This window comes from Alexandromys fortis, unplaced genomic scaffold, assembly GCF_014885135.2.
Source record: "Alexandromys fortis isolate MF-2015 unplaced genomic scaffold, M_Fortis_MF-2015_v1.1 scaffold_342, whole genome shotgun sequence".
Classification (NCBI taxonomy): domain Eukaryota; kingdom Metazoa; phylum Chordata; class Mammalia; order Rodentia; family Cricetidae; genus Alexandromys; species Alexandromys fortis.
This window is the reverse complement of record NW_026068210.1, coordinates 648,015-667,125: the sequence shown is the minus strand read 5'-3', so window position 1 is coordinate 667,125 and position 19,111 is coordinate 648,015. Positions and strand designations below refer to the sequence as shown.

Genomic DNA, 19,111 nt, shown 5'->3' with positions numbered 1-19,111 from the left:
CAGCGCTGGCTGCTCCCGCCTACATTCGCACTGCTCCATCCTCATTAGCCGCTGGCCCGTGAGCCCGGCACCCATTGGCTGTTCAGACAATGTGCTTCTCTCATAAGAGGCGGCTCCTCTGGTCTTCAGGCGACCCTCTGAACTCTGGTGCCTCTGAGGTGAGTGGAGTGATGGGCTGGCTCCTTCCCGGAAACCCGTTTCTGGGGTCTCCCGGTAAGAACAGGTCTAACCTCCAGAAGTAGCCGGGTGGAAGTCCTACCCCTGTGGGGTTCCCTCTTCTTTCCTTGTAGCTTCTTTGGGGGACAGAAGATCCTATTCTTTAGGATCTTCTATGTGCCAGAAGCAGACTCTTTCCCTTGTCGGATTTGGGATTTACAGGGAACCCTGTGAGGTAAATACATATTGTATTTTATAAATAAGGATGGATCTGGGGATTTCGAGTGGGAACCCAAGTCTGTGTGACTCCTTGCCAACAGAAACAAACACATTAACCTTTCTTTTCCATTTAAGGGTAGCTCTCTTTTCTTTCTCTCTCTTTGAAGGGAGCCCTTCCTTAACCTCCACCAAAGGGGAGTCTCAGATGCTAGGCCTCTCAGCACCACACCTGCACTCTGTACCCCGTCCCAGGTCACAGCTGGCAGAGGCATAGGTCCTTCCTTGAGACTCGGGGCTTGTTTATAGTGCAGGTAAACTTAAACGTGATGAAATGTAACTGTCTGATTTTCAGAGGTGTGAAGTGTCCTGGCCATCTTGGAATGGAGGTGGAGGGGACAAGCCCCACATGCTCCAGGGTCACACACTTGGTCACTGGAGTTCACCTGTGCATGTGTTGTAGCTACTGCCCTAGATCACTGCAATCATCCAGAGGGATGCCTTTCTCGAGGGTTCTTTTATCTTCGGTGTGCTTGCTTAAGCCTATTTGTATTCCATCTCCACTTCTTTCCCTAAGGAAACAAAAAGTTGGTTTGTGCACACCCTTCACTATGCTCTGCTGAGGCCACTGGTCAGCTGACCTCCTTAGCAGGTCTTATTTCCAGTGCTGGGTCCTGCACACTGGGGCATCTTCATTCAGATGAGCGGGGTTGCTGTCGTTGAAACTGACTCCTTACCTTCCAGGGTGATCTTCTGCCCTTGAAGGTAAACCTCTCCCTTTGTGGGTGACCCTCCCTTTTATTATACCTGGCCGGAAAGGGGCTCGAAGGGGAATAGAAGGCTAAACCTGGAAAGAAATACCAGAGAAAATGTTAAGGTTCTGGCAAGGGCTTTGGGATTGCTGAATGAATGCCCTTAGGCTAGGCAGATCAACAATGCTGTGGGAATGTGGCTGTCGGCACAGCCACCTGAATACACTAGGCCAGGCCTCAAGTGTCCAGGACAGCAGAGGGATGTGCGCTGTCAAAGACCCAGTGTCAACATGTGTCCTCACCTCCTACAGCTGTGTGACCATAGCTATGTTAGTCTTTTAAAGTTCTAGTTGAGTTTACAAATAAAACAGAAGGCCTGGTCCCCACTTTGAAGGAGCTTTACTTCATTTTCGGGTACAAGACATATACGTATGAAGCAGGTGGGGAGGCCACCCAAATTCTGATGGGAGACGAGGTAGACCCTCACAGAGGACTTCGTTTGCAGCTTGAAATAAGCAGGGGGCCTGCCAGAGGCTGGAGGGCTTGATCAGTGCCCTCCGAGGTCAGAAAGAAAACAATGGAAAGTTCTGACACCCATCAGGTGCCCTTGCCTTTCTGGGCACTCTGATAGGGGGTGTCTCACTTTCTGGCCCCACTGCTCCCTCAAAAAGCCTGTCAGACCCATGAGTTTTGCAGGTGAAAAAAATGGGAGCAGGGAGGTGGAGGAAGTCACCGCTGCTGCCCTGCTCCCGTGCTCAACCCTCATCTGAGCTTTCCCTCTCCAGACACACCATGATTGAAGACAAGGAGAACAAAGACCGGTCCTCGGAAAGGAGCAGAGTGACTCTCATTTTGTCATTAAAGAATGAAGTTGGAGGACTCATAAAAGCACTAAAAATCTTCCAGGTATGGCTTTCCCATAAAACCCATCTGAAAACCAGTCTCTGAAATGCTATTGAGAGTGTAAGGTTCTCTCAGTCAGTTCCTCAGAGATGGCCTTCAGAAGTCTCTTTTTAAATTGATTTTTATTGAGCTCTACATTTTCCTCTGCTCCCCTCCCTGCCTCTTCCCTCCCCCATCCACCCTCTTCAAAGGTCCCCATGCTCCCAATTTACGCAGGGGATCTTGTATTTTTCTACTTTCTACTTCCCATGTATATTAGATCTATGTAAGTCTCTCTTAGTGTCCTCATTGTTATCTAAGTTCTCTGGGATTGTGATTTGTAGGCTGTTTTTCTTTGCTTTATGTTTAAAAACCACTTACGAGTGAGTACATGTGATAATTGTCTTTCTGTGTCTGTGTTACCTCACTCAAAATAATGTTTTCTAGCTCCACCCATTTGCCTGCAAAATTCAAAATGTCATTATTTTTTCTGTTGTGTAGTACTCCTTTGTGTAAATGTACGACATTTTCCTTATTCATTCTTCAGTCGAGGGGCATTTAGGTTGTTTCCAGGTTCTGGCTATGACAAACAAAGCTGCTATGAACATAGTTGAGCACATGTCCTTGTGGCACGATTTGAGTATCATTTGGATATATACACAAAAGTGGTATTGCTGGGCCTTGAGGAAGGTTGTTTCCTAATTTTCTGAGAAATCACCACACTGACATCCAAAGGGGTTGTACCAGCTTGCATTCCCACCAGCAATGCAGGAGTGTTCCCTTTTCCCCACAATCTCTCCAGCATAAGTTGTCATCAGTGTTTTTGATCTTGGCCATTCTTACAGGTGTAAGATAGAATCTCAGAGTTGTTTTGATTTGCATTTCTCTGATGAACATTTTCTTAAGTGTCTTTCAGCCATTTTAGATTCCTCTGTTGAGAGTTCTCTTTTAAGGTCTATACTCCATTTTTTTTTTATTAACCACTTACTTTACCAGTTCAGGGAGTGTTGTTCAGGGAGTGGAGACACAGCTCAACAGGTAAAATCGCTTTCTGTTCTTGCAGAAGACACAGGTTCAGTTCCTAGCACCCACACCAGGCAGCTCACAGCTATCTCTAACTCTAGTTCCAGGGGATCTGATGTCCTCTTCTGGACACTGCACACCTCTAATGCACAGCACTCAGAGCGATATATAAAATAGATAAAATATTGTGCAGTTCTAAGAAATGGGTAAGAAATACAACAGCCTAGGAAAGAATAGACACAGATAGCTAAGAAGGAGATGGGGGAGGAGTCACTGCATAAATTTGAGAGATTTCAACTAAATAAAATGTTTTACACCTAATGAAATGCCTAACCGTGTAATATTGATATTATTTAATGATATGCTAAATATTTTCAGGTGATAAGGTAGCAAGAATTCTGCAGTTATGTCATTTCCTACTTTCAGAGCCTTAGTACACTTTGTCCTCAAATATGTGTTCAACGCAGCATAGGGAGACTGAGGGCTAATGTGCATTTTAAGAGCCTTAAAATGTTCCTATTTAAAGTTTCCTTTTTATTTGCTGTGCGTGTGTGTGTGTGTGTGTGTGTGTGTGTGTGTGTGGTATATATACACATGTGCAGAGGCCAGTGGAGGATGCCAGGTGTCGTTCTTTGCCATTCTCTGCCTTATTCCTTTGGGACAGGGTCTCTCATTGGGCCTGGATCTAGGCTGGCCGCCAACAAGCCCCAGAGATTCCCATCTGAAACCCCACAGTGTGGGGATTGCTTCAAGCGGCTGCGCCAAGCTTTTTATGTGGGTATTGGGGATTCAAACTCAGATCTTCATGCTTGTGCAGCAGATACTTTCACCCACCGAGCCATCACCCAGCCCCTCTTCTACAGTTCACCTGATGAAATATGGGTGAATGAGGCAGAGCACACATGTTGATGGAACACTTACTGTGTGCAGGGTACTGGACTCTACACTAAGCGTGTGGATCTGAAAAGAAACAGACATGCTGCCTTTCTGCACAGAGAGTATGATCTGGAAAAAGAGGCAGACATTAGGCACTTTAGTAAGTACAACACATACATACACACATAAAGAGAGATACCAGGTACAGTAACCTCACTGACACTGGAGACTCTAACATAGTTTAAGGACACAGGAACACAAAAATTGATTTGTCTCTCTTTTTTTTTTTTTCCAAAAATTGATTTCTAACAAACTGTGTGAACAGGCTATGTTATGGTGCTTGCACACCACATGGCTGGGCAGGTTCTAGAACAGACTGCATGTATACAAAACCCTTATGAGCGGGGTGGTCATTGAAGTTAATCTCTCTGCATGTCTTGATAAAATAAGAGAGAACACTGCCTATCTCATGTCATTAAGATAGTTAAACTGTTCATAGTAAACGGTCAATAAATGTTGACTGTCATTATAGATCAGGGTTGTCTCCATGACTATCAGTTAGCCATTCAAAGACTAAACATTTACATGCAGACACGGCTCTAGAGGAACATGAGAGAGCCTCACGGGAGAGCCTCAGCCACCTCTTCCACCTGTTGCTCTCTTCCTTCTTTAGTGATGAGCTATAAAAGACAAGCTTTGCTACTGTTCCCTCCTTGCACTGTGAATTAGTTTGTTCTCAGTGTGAACAATGATATTGATACTATCTCCCTTTGTTCTTTTACCCCTTCCTTCCCAAATTTAATACTATATTATTATTATTATTATTATTATTATTATTATTATTAATTAATGACATACTAGGAGTTAAACTGAGGGCTTTGAGCATGCTGCATGAGGGCTGTGTCTCTCAGGTGTATCCTCAGCTCTGTTTACTTATTATTTTGAGAGAAAGTCTAGTTATTCAGGCTACCCTCAAGCCCATGATCCCCCTGCCTCAGTCTTCCAAGTGGCTAGGATTGCAGGACTATACCAACAAGCCTGGCTTATATTGTTATTTGTGTTGCAATTACCTCTGGACCTCTAAAGTATATACCTTTATTTCTTCTTCCATCACCTTTCATTTTTATTTATTGTTAGGGTTTCTGTACATGATTAAAAACTTGACATACTGCATTATAAAGAAAGTACCAGTCTTCAGTAGTTTAGACTGGCCTGGAACTTCTTCAGCCTCCTGAGTGCTGTGCCTGCAGCTGTGAGCCACCACACCTGGCACATTCTTAAATGTTGCCCGATTTCTCAGAGAGCCTCAGGTACAGAGCATGGCAGACGCTTTCTCCACGGAGTCTTCTCCCTAGCCCCGCATGGTTTCCTAGCTTGGCCTCCCTTCTGCCATCTTCATTTCTGTTCGCTCCTCAGGTGCACTGCTTCTGTTCCCTTGGACCCACACTTCTGTCTCTTTGATGGGTATCTGTGCATCTAAACCTGCTGCGTCTGTTTCCTTGTGCTCTCCAACCAGACGCTAGATGGTGATTGGTCCCCATGTTTGGCTTTTGTGTCTGACATGCTTTTTCCTCAGATACTCAAATGCTGTCGCCTGAGGCTTGCACATGTGGTACTCAGATCTTAGACTGACAGGGAAAGGGAAGGAAAGAAGCAGTGTGCTTCACCAGTTACCATGGCTGTCATATCATTTTGACATACATAAAATTTTCAAAAAAAATCCTCTGTTTTTAAAAAGTAACAATAACATCACATTCTGAGAACTCATTTTATTGAGAGAATTTCTCCAAGAGTCTTTCATCCAGGCAATTTGATGTTTGAATTTTTTTAAAAAAAATTTTTATTTATTCTTAAATGTTTATTCTCTCTCTCTCTCTCTCTCTCTCTCTCTCTCTCTCTCTCTCTCTGACTCCCTCTGTCTCTGTCTCTGTCTCTGTCTCTCTCTTGTGTGTGGGGGCTGTGTGAATGTGGAGGTTGGTGTGAGGAGTCAGTTCTCTCCTTCCACTTTGTGGGGTCCTGGGTTTGAACTCAGGTCCTCAGGCTTGGTGGCAAACACATTGACTCACTGAGTCATTTTGTTGGCCCATGTTTTAACTTTTTTTTGAGAAAGAGACTATGGGAGCTAGAAATTTAGTTTAGTGGTGGAGTGTAAAATGTACAAGGTCCTGGGTTCAGTACTTAGCTCTGACTGAACACACATACACACAGGGACACACACATACACACACACAGAGAGAGAGAGAGAGAGAGAGAGAGAGAGAGAGAGAGAGAGAGAGAGAGAGAGAGACTATGTAGCCAGGGTAGCCTCAAAACCACTACGTAGTTGAAGAAGACCTTGAATTCCGATTCTTCTACTTCTTGAGTGTTGGAACTCTAGGCATGCGCCATCACAGCTCAGCACTTGGTGCTTAGATCTGAGTTCTAACCAACCCTGGCCATATGGAGGGCTCCTGTGGTTGTCACTTTACTGGCCTTTAAAGGGCATGTTGCAGCAGGGAATTATTTCCCATTAGTAGCATTAAACCCACCTTCATCCCCCATTTGGGCAAATTCTGACAAATGTTAAATTGTTTTTAGTGCTAATGAAAGTATTCTCCTCAACGATTATTAGCAACCCAGGTGTGTCCACTCAGTATTTACCCTCTGCTTTACACAGGAGAAGCACGTGAACCTGTTACATATCGAGTCCCGGAAATCAAATCGAAGGAATTCAGAGTTGGAGATTTTTGTTGACTGCGACATCAGCAGAGAACAGCTGAATGACATCTTTCCCCTGCTGAAGTCCCACACCACTGTCCTCTCTGTGGATTCCCCAGATCAGCTCGCTGGGAAGGAAGATGGTATGTTTGAGAGGGCAACACTCCACCTCCAAGAGCGAGCTCTCAATGTCTGTCCAGCCTCCTCTTCATCTTGAGGACAAGGAGACAAAGACAACTCTGTCTTTTTAAAGTCCTCATAGTGCGGTAGTGAAGGAAACACAATGGCAACTGATCAGAATTCTGGGGGGAAATCATGAGGCAGCATTTTACGGAGGATGGAAGATAAAGGAGCCTTGAACACGAGAAGGGTGGGCTAGAGGTTAATGCTCTCTCTTAGCTCCTCAAGCACTTCCAGATTCCACAACCCTGGTCTCCCCTCCCCTCACTCTTCATGGGTCTCTTGGGTACCTTATTTGTCTTTAGTGCCAGACAATTAAGCGGCTATTTGAATTTGGGGGAACGTTGGCAATGTTTGACATCTGAGATCTGAAACTCACTATAGACCAGGTTCCCACCAAAACCTGCTCGGGTGAGATCAAGCCTTCTGAGATTTCAGATGGAAAAGACAGAGGCGAAGGTCTTCATTTCTGACAAGAAATCATTATAACTTAGTTAAAACAAGAGACAAATGGATTCATTTTGTTACTTTGGATTCAGTAGCGTCTCTTCAAATTACATCACAATCTTTGGAGTGTGACCAGGGCTGCTGTTCATATGCCTTCATGTTCTTGTTGAACTGGATTCACCTCCATTTCTGGCTGGCAGGGAGCAACTTCCCTGAGTCCCTGAGCTCTCTTCTTAAACAGGAAGGACAAAGCACTGAAGAAGGGCTGACTTCCATGTTCCCCCTCCCACTGGCCATGCTTGCCTTGGGTAGGCTGCCTTGGCATCTGCAATCTGCTGACCTCACCTACACAGCAAAGAGTTTTCTAGAATGCTAGATGGTTCCTTTGATATTTAATGTATACCAACTCAGGTCAGATCACACACAGACAGACAGACAGACAGACAGACACACACACACACACACACACACACACACACACACACACACCAGGTAACTTAGGACTCCAGTTCCAGAGGATCCTACACCTCTGGCCTTCTTAGCACCAAATACTCATATGTAGGCATGCATGCACACACATATACTGAATTAAAAATAGTTCAATAAAAACTTTTCAAGAAGAGTTTCTTTGTGTAGCCCTGACTGTCCTATAACTCGCTCTGTAGACCAGACTGGCCTCAAACTCATAGAGATCTTCCTGCCTCTGGATCCAGAGTGCTGGGTTTAAAGGCGTGCGCCACCACCTCTGGCAATTTTTTTAAATCTAGAAATTAGATATTTGGACATGATACCCTACTCCAAACAAGCACTGCTGTTAAAAGCCTTTCCAGGACTTGCACGCTGGTCTGTAGACTTGCATTATCCTAGCCTGCCTCCATAGGACGATTATATATGTGAGTTTAAACATTTAAACATTTGGTTTGTTGCTTAAGAACAGTATTCTTTAGCACTTGGGAAATCAGCCTGAAGATTAATTGTTTTTAAGAAAGTAAAGCTAATGAGTTTAATTAAAACATAATTCCTATGAATAGAGCAGTTCACTCGTTTTATTCATTTTTCATCAATATACAAGTCTCACCCAACTGCACTTTCCTGAATGTCTCTTTGGTTAAGATTATCTCCTCAAATCTCAGTGGCTTTGGGATTTTATTTTGCAGTTTTGGAGACTGTTCCTTGGTTCCCAAAGAAGATTTCTGACCTGGACTTCTGTGCCAACAGAGTGCTGATGTATGGGTCCGAACTCGATGCAGACCACCCTGTAAGTTATCTTTTTAAAACACTTCGGTAAAAATACTTTAAGGCAAACTAAAAAAATTAAGGACAACTTAAAAACTTTAAACATTGATTTATTTATTATAGTTTTATGTGTGGGGGTGTTTTTCCATGCATATATGTATGTGCCTGAAAGCCAGAAGAGGGCACTGAATCCTCTGGAACTTGAATTATGCATGGTTGTGAGATACCATGTGTGTGCTGGAAACCAAACCCTGGATCCTCGAGAACAGTCAGTGCTCTCAAAGGCCAAGTCATCTCCCTAGGACTAGGGGTAACTACTGTGTTTTTCAGACAAGTTAATAGCATATATTAACTATACAAAATACTGAGTTTCATTGTGATATTTCATACATATATAAGATATTTTGACTATACTCACTTCAGTTGCCCTGCTCTGTTCCTTCCCACAAATAACAAGGGCAACTTGATTGTGGGAAAATGCTTTTTCTGAACTAAATGGAATTTGTGGGATTGGGATTTCAGGGAGTATGAGCAGCTCTCCCCAGAGGTAGCAGTGGGCCAGCAGACAGGAAAGAATCCAGTTCACTGGCTCTGAGATCTGCCCTGTTTCCAGCATTCGTTATAAAGCCATGCCCAGAGCCGTGCAGCTGAGTGTGTTTATAGTCAGCTCCTGCTGAAATGGGCCTGGGTGTTTGACATGCGCTAAAGGGGGTCAGAAAAACCCCTACCACCATGCTGCCCGGTTTGACCGATTAGGCGGTTGGTGATCCGAGAAGTTGTTTCCTTGGAGAACTTCACAGCACAGCCACGAGCTCAAGAGCTGGAACCCAGAGCACTGGACTTGTGTTTGAATCTCTGGGTTCTAGGGAGGGAAGAAGAGAGAATGCAATTGTGGAGTGTCACAGATCTGGTCTGCACATTAGCACCTCCTGCTTTCTAAGCTGCTTGAACGTGGCCATGTATCACATGGTATGTACTTTAGATAGCCTCCAGAGGACCCATCTGGTTGCCAGACAATCTTACCAAGTAGCTATTTGCAGTGAAGTGGGATGCTCACCCTCAGGAAGCTTGCAGCCTAGTTGAGGATGAGCATGTCTTAACATATTGCAAGATAATATGTACAAAATGTGCCAGAGGACATTAGCAAGTCGAACATACACCAGAGAGCATATGCTTCTGGCTGAAGGCATCAGAGAAAGGTGACATTTCCACTGGATCCCAAAAGATTTCAGCAGGTGAGAGATGGAAAGAAAAGACAGTGGGGTAGGGGCAGGGCACAATGTGAGCAAAAGTTCTGAGATGAGAACCCCCGGGGTGTGTTAATAGAAAGGTGAGTACCAGTTTTACACGCTGTCTACTGCTAAGGATGTTCACCTCCTTCATACTTTTAAATTTGTTTCTAATTTACCATGATTGCCACATCTTTCAGTAGTTTCCCTGCCTCCAGCCTTGCCACCCTCACACACATGCTTGAAGTCATTAGACTGGAAGCCTCACTATGACCATTTTCTCTCCTCTTCCACACATCAACAGTGGTTGGTCCACACAGCATGGTAGACAGTCCAGTGTGACAGCGAGCGGTAGGCAGAGTAGGCGTGGACTATTACTGGCTGTACAAAGGCACAACAGATGGGAACTTGGGGAATCTGAGGCAGGAGGAGTAGCACTAGTTTTAGGTCAGCCTGGGAAAGATGGTAAGAATATGTCTCACAAAACAAAATGAAACAGGCATGGAATACCATGAGACAACATGGGTGAGCCTTGAGCGAAGCCAGCTACAAGAGGCCTCATGTTTATGGTTCCATTTACCTGCAGTGTCTAGAAGAGGTGACTAGATCCCTGGCCGGCAGAGCATGGGTTTGGGAGGGGGATGAGGAAGAGATAGCTAGTATGATGTTTCTTTTGGGGGTGACACTATTTTTCTGAAGTCGCTATAGTCTATGACCCTGAATACACCCATGAAATCAGAGGGTAAGGGTAAACACAGTGATAGACGCCTACTGTCTCAGCCACTTCCAAGCCTGAGAATTACAAGTTTCAAGGTTAGCCTGGGCAACACGGTGAGATGTTGTCTAAAAATAAAAAATAATAAAAAAAAAAAAAGCAAGCAAAAAATATGATCATGGCTTTTAGTTTCTATTAATGTTGTCGCATGGCATATGAGCTGTATCTCAGTATAGCTGTTAGTCTAAGAGAACACCAACATAGCTCTGAGGTCAGATCTAAATCCCCGAACAGCCCTGTAATCTGCAGGCCCTGAACTAGTCGTCAACACGATCCGTGCACCATACAAGTTCCAGAAGCAGGGCGTGGCTTGCATTTTTTGTATCCTGAGCATGTTTTCCTTCTCTGTGCAAGTTCTTGTGACCCCTCTGTCCTCCACCTTGCTCTCTCCACATGATGGACACAGCTTGGAGGGGGGGGTCACTTCTAGGAAGTTTAGTTCAGTTAAGTCACTATTTTATGTATTCATTTTGATTTTAGTATTATTTACAGAGTTCTAGGCAGACTCTCTGTTGCCAAATTACACCTCAGTCTTTTTATTGCCAATTCTGACCATAGGTAAGCATAACTGAAGGTAGAGTCAAGTGATTAGGAGAACAAGTAAGAGAAGAGCTATGTACCTAACTAGGATGGCATTCCGTAGTCGGCCTTCATCTTTGTACTCACTGTGGCATCTTTGTATAAGAAGTATTATTTCTCTTTGTATCCATGAGATGATAAATTGTCACGGAACTATTGACATCAAAATTAAAACGCTCACGTATCTCTAAGCATTGTTTGCGTGTGGTAACAATTGTGTTGTTCTTCGATATCTCCAGTCAAAACAATGAATTGCTTCCTAATGTCATTTTCAAGTGTTTTTGGTTTCAATACTTAATTACTTTTAATTATCAGGGCTTCAAAGACAATGTCTACCGTAGAAGACGGAAGTATTTTGCAGAGTTGGCTATGAACTACAAACAGTAAGTATATTACAAGCCAACATATCTAACTTTGAGATAACAAAATAATGGAATAAGATGTGTTTGCATAGCAAGTAGAAAGTCAAGTAAGTGTAACTACCTAACTACAATGCAGAATTCCCCATTTTGATCTCATTAGCGGGGACCCCATTCCCAAGATTGAATTCACGGAAGAAGAGATTAAGACCTGGGGAACCATCTTCCGAGAGCTGAACAAACTCTACCCGACCCACGCCTGCAAGGAGTTCCTCAGAAACCTTCCTCTGCTCTCGAAATGCTGTGGCTATCGGGAAGACAACATCCCACAACTGGAAGATGTCTCCAACTTTCTAAAAGGTAGTAGCCAACAGATCTGTGTAAGAGGGTGTTATCTGCGTCAGCAGGAACAGTGTTGTCTGTGAGGAGTGAATTCTAGTTACGTGGAAGGGCCAGCGTCTTCTAAACTCATCCTGGAGGACTGGATACTTTGGGTGGTAACTTGGAGATGTAGGGACTGTTTACTAAATGTTTAAACATTGACAAATTAGAACCTGTTTCATATAATAGAGAGATTACTATATACATATATATATAAAATATTACTCCTTTTTTAAATAAAAAGAAGACCTTATTTAGAAGAGTCATGTGAAAACAGCCTTGCAAAGTTAGATCTCATCAACGAGGATGTCTGTACCAGACCTCTGTACCTGCCTTCAGGGTTGTGTAGAGGAGACAAGGGCATCTGTGCACTCTCTGACGCTGGGTGGTCTCTGATGCTGAGTGGTCTATGATACTGGGTGATCTCTGATACTGGGTGGTCTCTGATGCTGGGTGGTCTTAGTTGGGAACTCAGTACAGGGTCTGTGGGATGCTAGGCAAGAGCTTATCTCTGAGCTGCATCCCTCAGTCCAGAAGTTATGTTTTTGGTTCATATTGTTAATTTTTTTTCCTGGCATAAAGTGTTGGCTGAGTTTCTTACACAGTTAATAAACACCTTCCCATTTATTCAACCCCTTAATTCTCCTTATTTAAAAACCATGCATAAAAGCCTAAAGGAACCGAGCAGGGAAATACAGAATGTTTCATGAGGATAGAAATAATGTATGTGTTTCTGATGAAAAGCTAAGGTTTGAAACATGGTACAGAAGCACTGCAGGGGTCCTCGCTGGATTCACGCAACCACATGAGTCTGTGTCACAGGCGCCGTTCACTCAGGTTTGCAGGAAGCATTTTGTAGACATGAAACTGAGAGCTGCTCCCTTGGGGTCTGGAGAGGGGCTGGCCGCAGAGCCGCTTACTGTTTCAAAACTTCCACAATAACTGCCCCAGGAAAATTTCTACTGTCAGTGTGTAAGAGTTAAACTACCCTGCACATTTGAAGGAGGGCACCAAGTGTAATCTAAGGCCTACTGAATTCGCGTTTCGCCTTTATCATCTCCTGTGCTCTTTGAGCACATTATTAAGTGTTGTATACCTTTTACAGCAAAGAGAAAAATCCTTTTGTAAGCATGCAAGAAGTATGTAAAAGGATCACTGCCTGGTCGTGGGATGTGCTTAATAATGCTTAGCTTACCATAGTACACACAGGCTACGTTTTAGTTTCCACACCCCTTGGAAGTGCTACCTGGTGCCACTGGCCAATGTCAGTGGTCTGTGGCTGAGGTAAACGTTTTCTGTTTTCTCCTTTGTTCTGCAGAAAGTACAGGGTTTTCCATCCGCCCTGTGGCTGGTTACCTCTCACCGAGAGACTTTCTGTCAGGGTTAGCCTTTCGCGTCTTTCACTGCACTCAGTATGTGAGACACAGTTCAGATCCCCTCTATACTCCAGAGCCGTAAGTACTCAAGTCATTCACCCATCAAGTAGTTTATAGTAATGGTGCCCACTTCACAAAGCATCTTGTGAGTGTTCAGTGAAGCAGCATATGTCAAGCCTTTAGGATAGTGACTGGCATTAAAGCATACTCCGTAACAACCAGTTATTAGTAATATTAATAATTATTATTATGTTAATTGTCAAATCATTAGATGCCAGGTACAGTTCTGTGCACAAAGGGTGTAAAAATCAGATAAAATTACTGTCTTCATAAAGTTTTATTTTGGGGAATATACAAATGATAGATAAGTAAATGTAGTAAGTTTCATGTCAGATGATGGTGTGTGCCATGGGGGAAAAATAAAACTAGGAAAGAAAGGATACAGGCATGTATATGGGATTGCTTTGGGAAGTGTGATCAGATAGGGCCTTTATTGAGGAAGCGTGGCACTAGAGAATAGATTTAAGTGGGGGACTTGAGATGTCAGCGGAAGCATGTTGAGAAGACAAGATTTGGAACCAATGGCATTTCTGTATTCAGTAAATATCCCTTATGATCTATCACTCCTGATCAACTAGAGTAAGAGCAAAGTTGACTTTGGGTTGGATTCAACAGTAGTTTATGCATTTGTGCCAAGCATCACAGCGTGACGGATTGTGTCTCCGTTTCAGAGATACCTGCCATGAACTCTTAGGTCATGTTCCTCTCTTGGCTGAACCCAGTTTTGCTCAATTCTCCCAAGAAATTGGCTTGGCTTCACTTGGAGCTTCAGAGGAAACTGTTCAAAAACTGGCAACGGTATATATCTGGAAAATGCTGTATAGTTCAGTATTCTCCACTGGGTGTGGTTGGCAGTATTTGGGTAATTTGAAGTCCATGTTCAAGGTAGCCATTAGAAAATTTGTTTTTGCTTTAAATGCTTATAATTTAAATAAGTTAAATGAAGTTATAAAAATTTAAGATTTCTCCAAAAGAAACACAACATTAAAACAAGACAGAAAAGCACAAGATTGATTTAATATACTAATTTTTAGATTGAAAAATGAGTGATGGGGCTGGAGAGATGACTCAGAGGTTAAGAGCACTGCCTGCTCTTCCAGAGGTCCTGAGTTCAATTCCCAGCAACCACATGGTGGCTTACAACCATCTGTAATGAGATCTGGTGCCCTCTTCTGGCCTTCAGCCATACACACAGACAGAATATTGTATACATAATAAATAAATATTTTAAATAAATGAGTGATGTCTTATGAACCAGGGAAGGAAGGACATTTTAGGATGAGGCTTAAGACAGATGAATATAGGCTTGGCACCACTGGGAGTTGCCTGAAAGTGGAGAAGGGTTGAAAATAGACTCACTGGTTATGAATTTGTGGTGTAGGGATGTTGGGCGTCCCTGAGACCTTTTGTGGAGTCCTTGAGGACAAAATTATTCATAAATAAAAGACACATAGTGTATTTTTAATGTGACAGACAGGGCTCAGATACCACATTGAGTCTGAACTTTAAGTGACTACCGTATGCTGAGTGAGGTAGTTAAAGAATATGAACATTTCTTTGAAGAGGGGAGCCAAATGCCTGCCCTTTTCTAACTGCATAACTGCATAAAGCTGTTCATATACTTGAACCAAATACAGAAGCAGATATGGCAATCCATCTGCCTCCCCATCAGACATTAAATACTGTCTAGCCAGACACGGACAAGACGTGAACAGATGGGCTTAGCTAACTCAGTCCCTCCACACTATGAATCCATAGGATTGTAATTGTCAAAAATTAAAACCAGGGTCAGTGAGATGCTCAGTGTCCCCAAGCCTGATGACCTGAGTTTCATCCCATGGTGGAAGGAAGAAACTAGCCCCACAGGTGTCCTCTGACCTTTCACAGGCACGTGTGTGCGTGTATGAATGTGTACATACACACACATGCAAATAAATGTAAAAGAAATTAAATTAAAGTTAAAAAGATATTGGCTACATAGTTGGAAGCATTCTTCCTACTACTCCAGCTCCAGGGGATCCCATGGCCTCTTCTGGCCTTTGTAGGTGCCCGTACACATACACATAGGTAAAAATAATCAAAATAAATTTAAAAGATGAATAACAATTATAAAAAATGCTAGTCTTTTGTTACTTTTTGTTTTGTAAAATATACTTTTGTTAAGTGTTACTTATGTAGCCACACAGTGGGTTTACCACATTTAAACAGATTTTTAAGCACCTTAATTGTTTCTTGGTTTTAACTTTAATATGGTCAGTATAACTAGGGGTAACACATACACACAGAGAGATCTTTGAACTCCTCAGTAATTTTCAACCCTGTATTAGAGTCTTTACCCCAAGTTTAGAAAGTCCTGGTGCACAACAGGGCCAGATTGTGGAAATACTTGGGGCCTAGGCTGGAAGTCCTGGGCTTGATTCTGGGTGTGCTTTGGGCCAGTGACTAAGAACTGGAATTTCTTTAGAGTGAGATGTTCAGGATGTGAGCGTGACGTTGGCATCCTTTTGCAGTGCTACTTTTTCACTGTGGAGTTTGGTTTGTGCAAACAAGATGGACAGCTGAGAGTCTTTGGTGCCGGCTTGCTTTCTTCCATCAGCGAGCTCAAAGTAAGAGACATCGGTCTTTGCACATAACTGTGTCCACCAATACATTCAACATGTCTGGAGGCAGAGCTTACATCTGACAAGCCTTTACTATGGCAAATTTCTAGAAAAAATGGGTCTTTTAAGTAGAAAGTATTTTAAAGCTTTAAACAAATTTCTGGGATGCAAGCAGTAAATTCTGAACCAAGTAGGGAAGTGAGACCTGGTTGCCTAAGAGAGCAATGAGAGAGCTCTGGGCAGTGAGCCTTGGGACAAGTGCTGTCTAAGGTACTGTGCTAAAGGAGGCTGCTCCGTGGTGATGGGTAGAAGTGTGAATGTGACCAGTGGAGGTAGACAGTAGGTGTTGTAATGCATATATAAATAAATGAATAAATAAAGATACTTGGCTTCCTCCTATGTGGTGAAGAAAGTTAAAATATAACCCTTGAGATGGTTTTGAGTCATTTGTGGGGGACAGCAAACGTCTTTTGGGTTAGATTGGATGAAGCAGCAATGTAGTGAGACAGTCTGGGGTTGCATAAATTAGTTGCTTAAATCCTTGCATAAATCAGTTGCTGCAGTCCTGAATTCTGTGGAGATAGAGGCAGTATTTGATCACCATGCTTTGTCCCCCAGCATGCGCTTTCTGGACGTGCCAAAGTTAAGCCCTTTGATCCCAAGGTTGCATGCAAGCAGGAATGTCTCATCACAACCTTCCAGGATGTCTACTTTGTATCTGAGAGCTTTGAAGACGCAAAGGAGAAGATGAGGTAGAATCTATCCCCCTCAAGCTTCCATTTGCTGCAAAAATAATGTCCAAAGATACAATAATCACAGGTATAAGCAAGTAGGTAATTGGATGCCCACCAGGAGCTTTCTACCTAAGACATATCTGTTTAGAATAGGTTGAATATCATGTGTTAAGTAGTTGCATATGGGAATGGGATACATTGAGAGACTGGCTCCTCCCCATTCCTTCCCAGCAGAATTTATAGTTCAGCATGGACAAGTAACTATAGACACAATACTGAGTAATAGGGAAGTGATGCGAATAGAGACAGAGAGGAAACACTCTTGCCTCCGTTGGTCTCCTCTCCAGCCGGAGAAGCACAGAAATCGTGGAGGCAAGGGAGACAGATGGAAGACTGGCTAGAACTGAGATGTGTCAGGTTTTAGGCTGAAATGGCATGGAGAAAGAGAGAGTGATAGAAATGCATGGGGCTATTTTATTGCAGTCAGATCTCCTGCCTGCATCAGGTAAGCATGCTGCCATGTGAGGAGAGCTGGAACACAGCCACTTCAGATACTTTTGAACTCCAGGCGAAAGTAAAATCTGGACTAAGATAGAGGCAGTGGGGAGGAAGTGGCTGTGGAAGCAGAATCCACAAAATAGCATGCAATTGAGGAAGTCAGGAAGCCACACTGTGAGGACAGGGGATTGCAGGGCTTAAGACCATGCTTTATCTTCCAGGAGCTTGCTATGCACAAAATCAAATAACAATAGCAGCTGTGCTTTCTCTAGCACAGATGGCATCCTTAGGCAAAGCTGCAGTGGTCCCCACTGAGGAGACCAGATGGATGGGAGCCTGGATTCTAGTACCCAAGCATGTACACTTGGTCCAAGCTGTGCAGTTATCCTTTGGGGTTTTGAGCATGATTGTTCTGTAGGGTACCAAGGAAGAGGTTCGAATGTTGAGTTGATAAAGGAGACAGATTTTAAACCATGAGGAAAGGGTGGGGGGATTAAAGTCACTTGAGAGAAAGCTAGAAACCTAAGCTGAAAAAAAAAATCACACAAGTATGGGAAATTAGGTCTCTCTCTCCCTCCTCCCCATCCTGTCCCCTCTTTTTATTATGTAAAGCATAGCTGAGGAGTGTCTTACTTTGTGGCTCAGTATTGCCATTATCTTCTGAATACTGGCAGATAAAGCTACTGTGGGTGATGCCCTTAGTGAAGTCAAGAGGTCAAGAGATGGGCTATAGACCACTTCCGTGACATGAGACATGGGATTAGTGCTCAGTATGGGAGAATGGAGAGGGGGAAGAGGGAGAGGGAGAAGGAGGGATTGAGGTTTCCCTCCAAGGCCACAGGTGTTGACGTCACTGATGTCAAGACAGAGAAAGCAGGTGTGTGTGTGTGTGTGTGTGTGTGTGTGTGTGTGGTGTGACCAGGTCTTCTGTCCTCTGTTAGGGTTTTGTCACTCACACTCATAGAAATTAACACTCCTTTACTTGTCTTAAATAGAGAATTTACCAAAACCATGAAGCGCCCATTTGGAGTGAAGTACAATCCGTATACTCAGAGTGTTCAGGTTCTGAGAGACACCAAGAGCATAACCAGCGCTGTGAGTGAGTTGCGGTATGACCTCGATGTCATCAGCGATGCCCTTGCTCGGGTCAGCAGGCAGCCCAGTGTGTGATTGTCTCCAGTCCGAATCCAGAAAGTCAGTGAGCTTCAGTTCAGAGCCAGGGCCACCTCTCGCTTCCCCCGAAGACCTGCTTGAGGAGGACAACAGCTCCCAGCTTAACAAAATTTCTTATCTCTCTCTCTAATAAATCAGCCACTGTCTCTGAAAATGCACACCTGGATGCTTTAGCCACTGCTGACAACCTTCTTCTTCTTCTTCTTCTTCTTCTTCTTCTTCTTCTTCTTCTTCTTCTTCTTCTTCTTCTTCTTCTTCTTCTTCTTCTTCTCCTCCTCCTCCTCCTCCTCCTCCTCCTCCTCCTCCTCCTCCTCCTCCTTCTTTTTTGGTACCTGCTTAGGGAAATATAATTCACATATCATGTGATTCACCAAATGCCCATTTAAAATATTTTATTTCATTAAAATATAGTTAAATCATCTTCCCCTTCCCTTTCTTTCCTCCAACCTCATCCCCCAGTATCACGGCCTTTTTTACTGAATACCCACTTTTGATGGGGCAAGTTGTTTGACACTGGTCAGAGCTGGTCTTACCTTGATGCTGTTTCCACCAGTTCGTCATCAGCAAATGGTCACTTTGAATGCCCTGACGAGTGTATCTGTAGCTGTTACTTGTCACCAACCTTGTCACAGCTCAGACACATTCACAGACTAGATTTATAGGAGACCAGCTGTCCTCACTGCCTGCATGGACAGACGTGCAGAGGGCTTGGCCCTCGAGCGTGACTAGCAAAGAGCAAGTTGGCTTCAAGTGCAGTGTCAGACGAGGACATGGAAGTCACCAAGACTCAGCCAGGCATGGCAGTGCCTGCACTCCCAGGTCTCCCTGGCGCCTTATTTCAAGGTGTCACAGCAGAACATAAGAACATGAGGAGGCAGTGAG

General features: G+C 43.7%; 1 protein-coding gene across 1 annotated transcript; it reads left to right on the top strand.

Moving 5' to 3' along the window:
• Positions 1 to 1,913: 1,913 nt before the first annotated feature.
• Positions 1,914 to 18,435, top strand: Tph1 (tryptophan hydroxylase 1). Its single transcript, XM_050130265.1, has 10 exons — positions 1,914 to 2,030; positions 6,562 to 6,745; positions 8,387 to 8,487; positions 11,364 to 11,431; positions 11,571 to 11,767; positions 13,107 to 13,242; positions 13,896 to 14,022; positions 15,735 to 15,830; positions 16,443 to 16,576; positions 18,052 to 18,435. The coding sequence occupies exons 1-10, from the start codon at positions 1,917 to 1,919 to the stop codon at positions 18,224 to 18,226; spliced, it is 1,332 nt and encodes a 443-aa protein (XP_049986222.1). The 5' UTR covers positions 1,914 to 1,916; the 3' UTR covers positions 18,227 to 18,435.
• Positions 18,436 to 19,111: the final 676 nt, after the last annotated feature.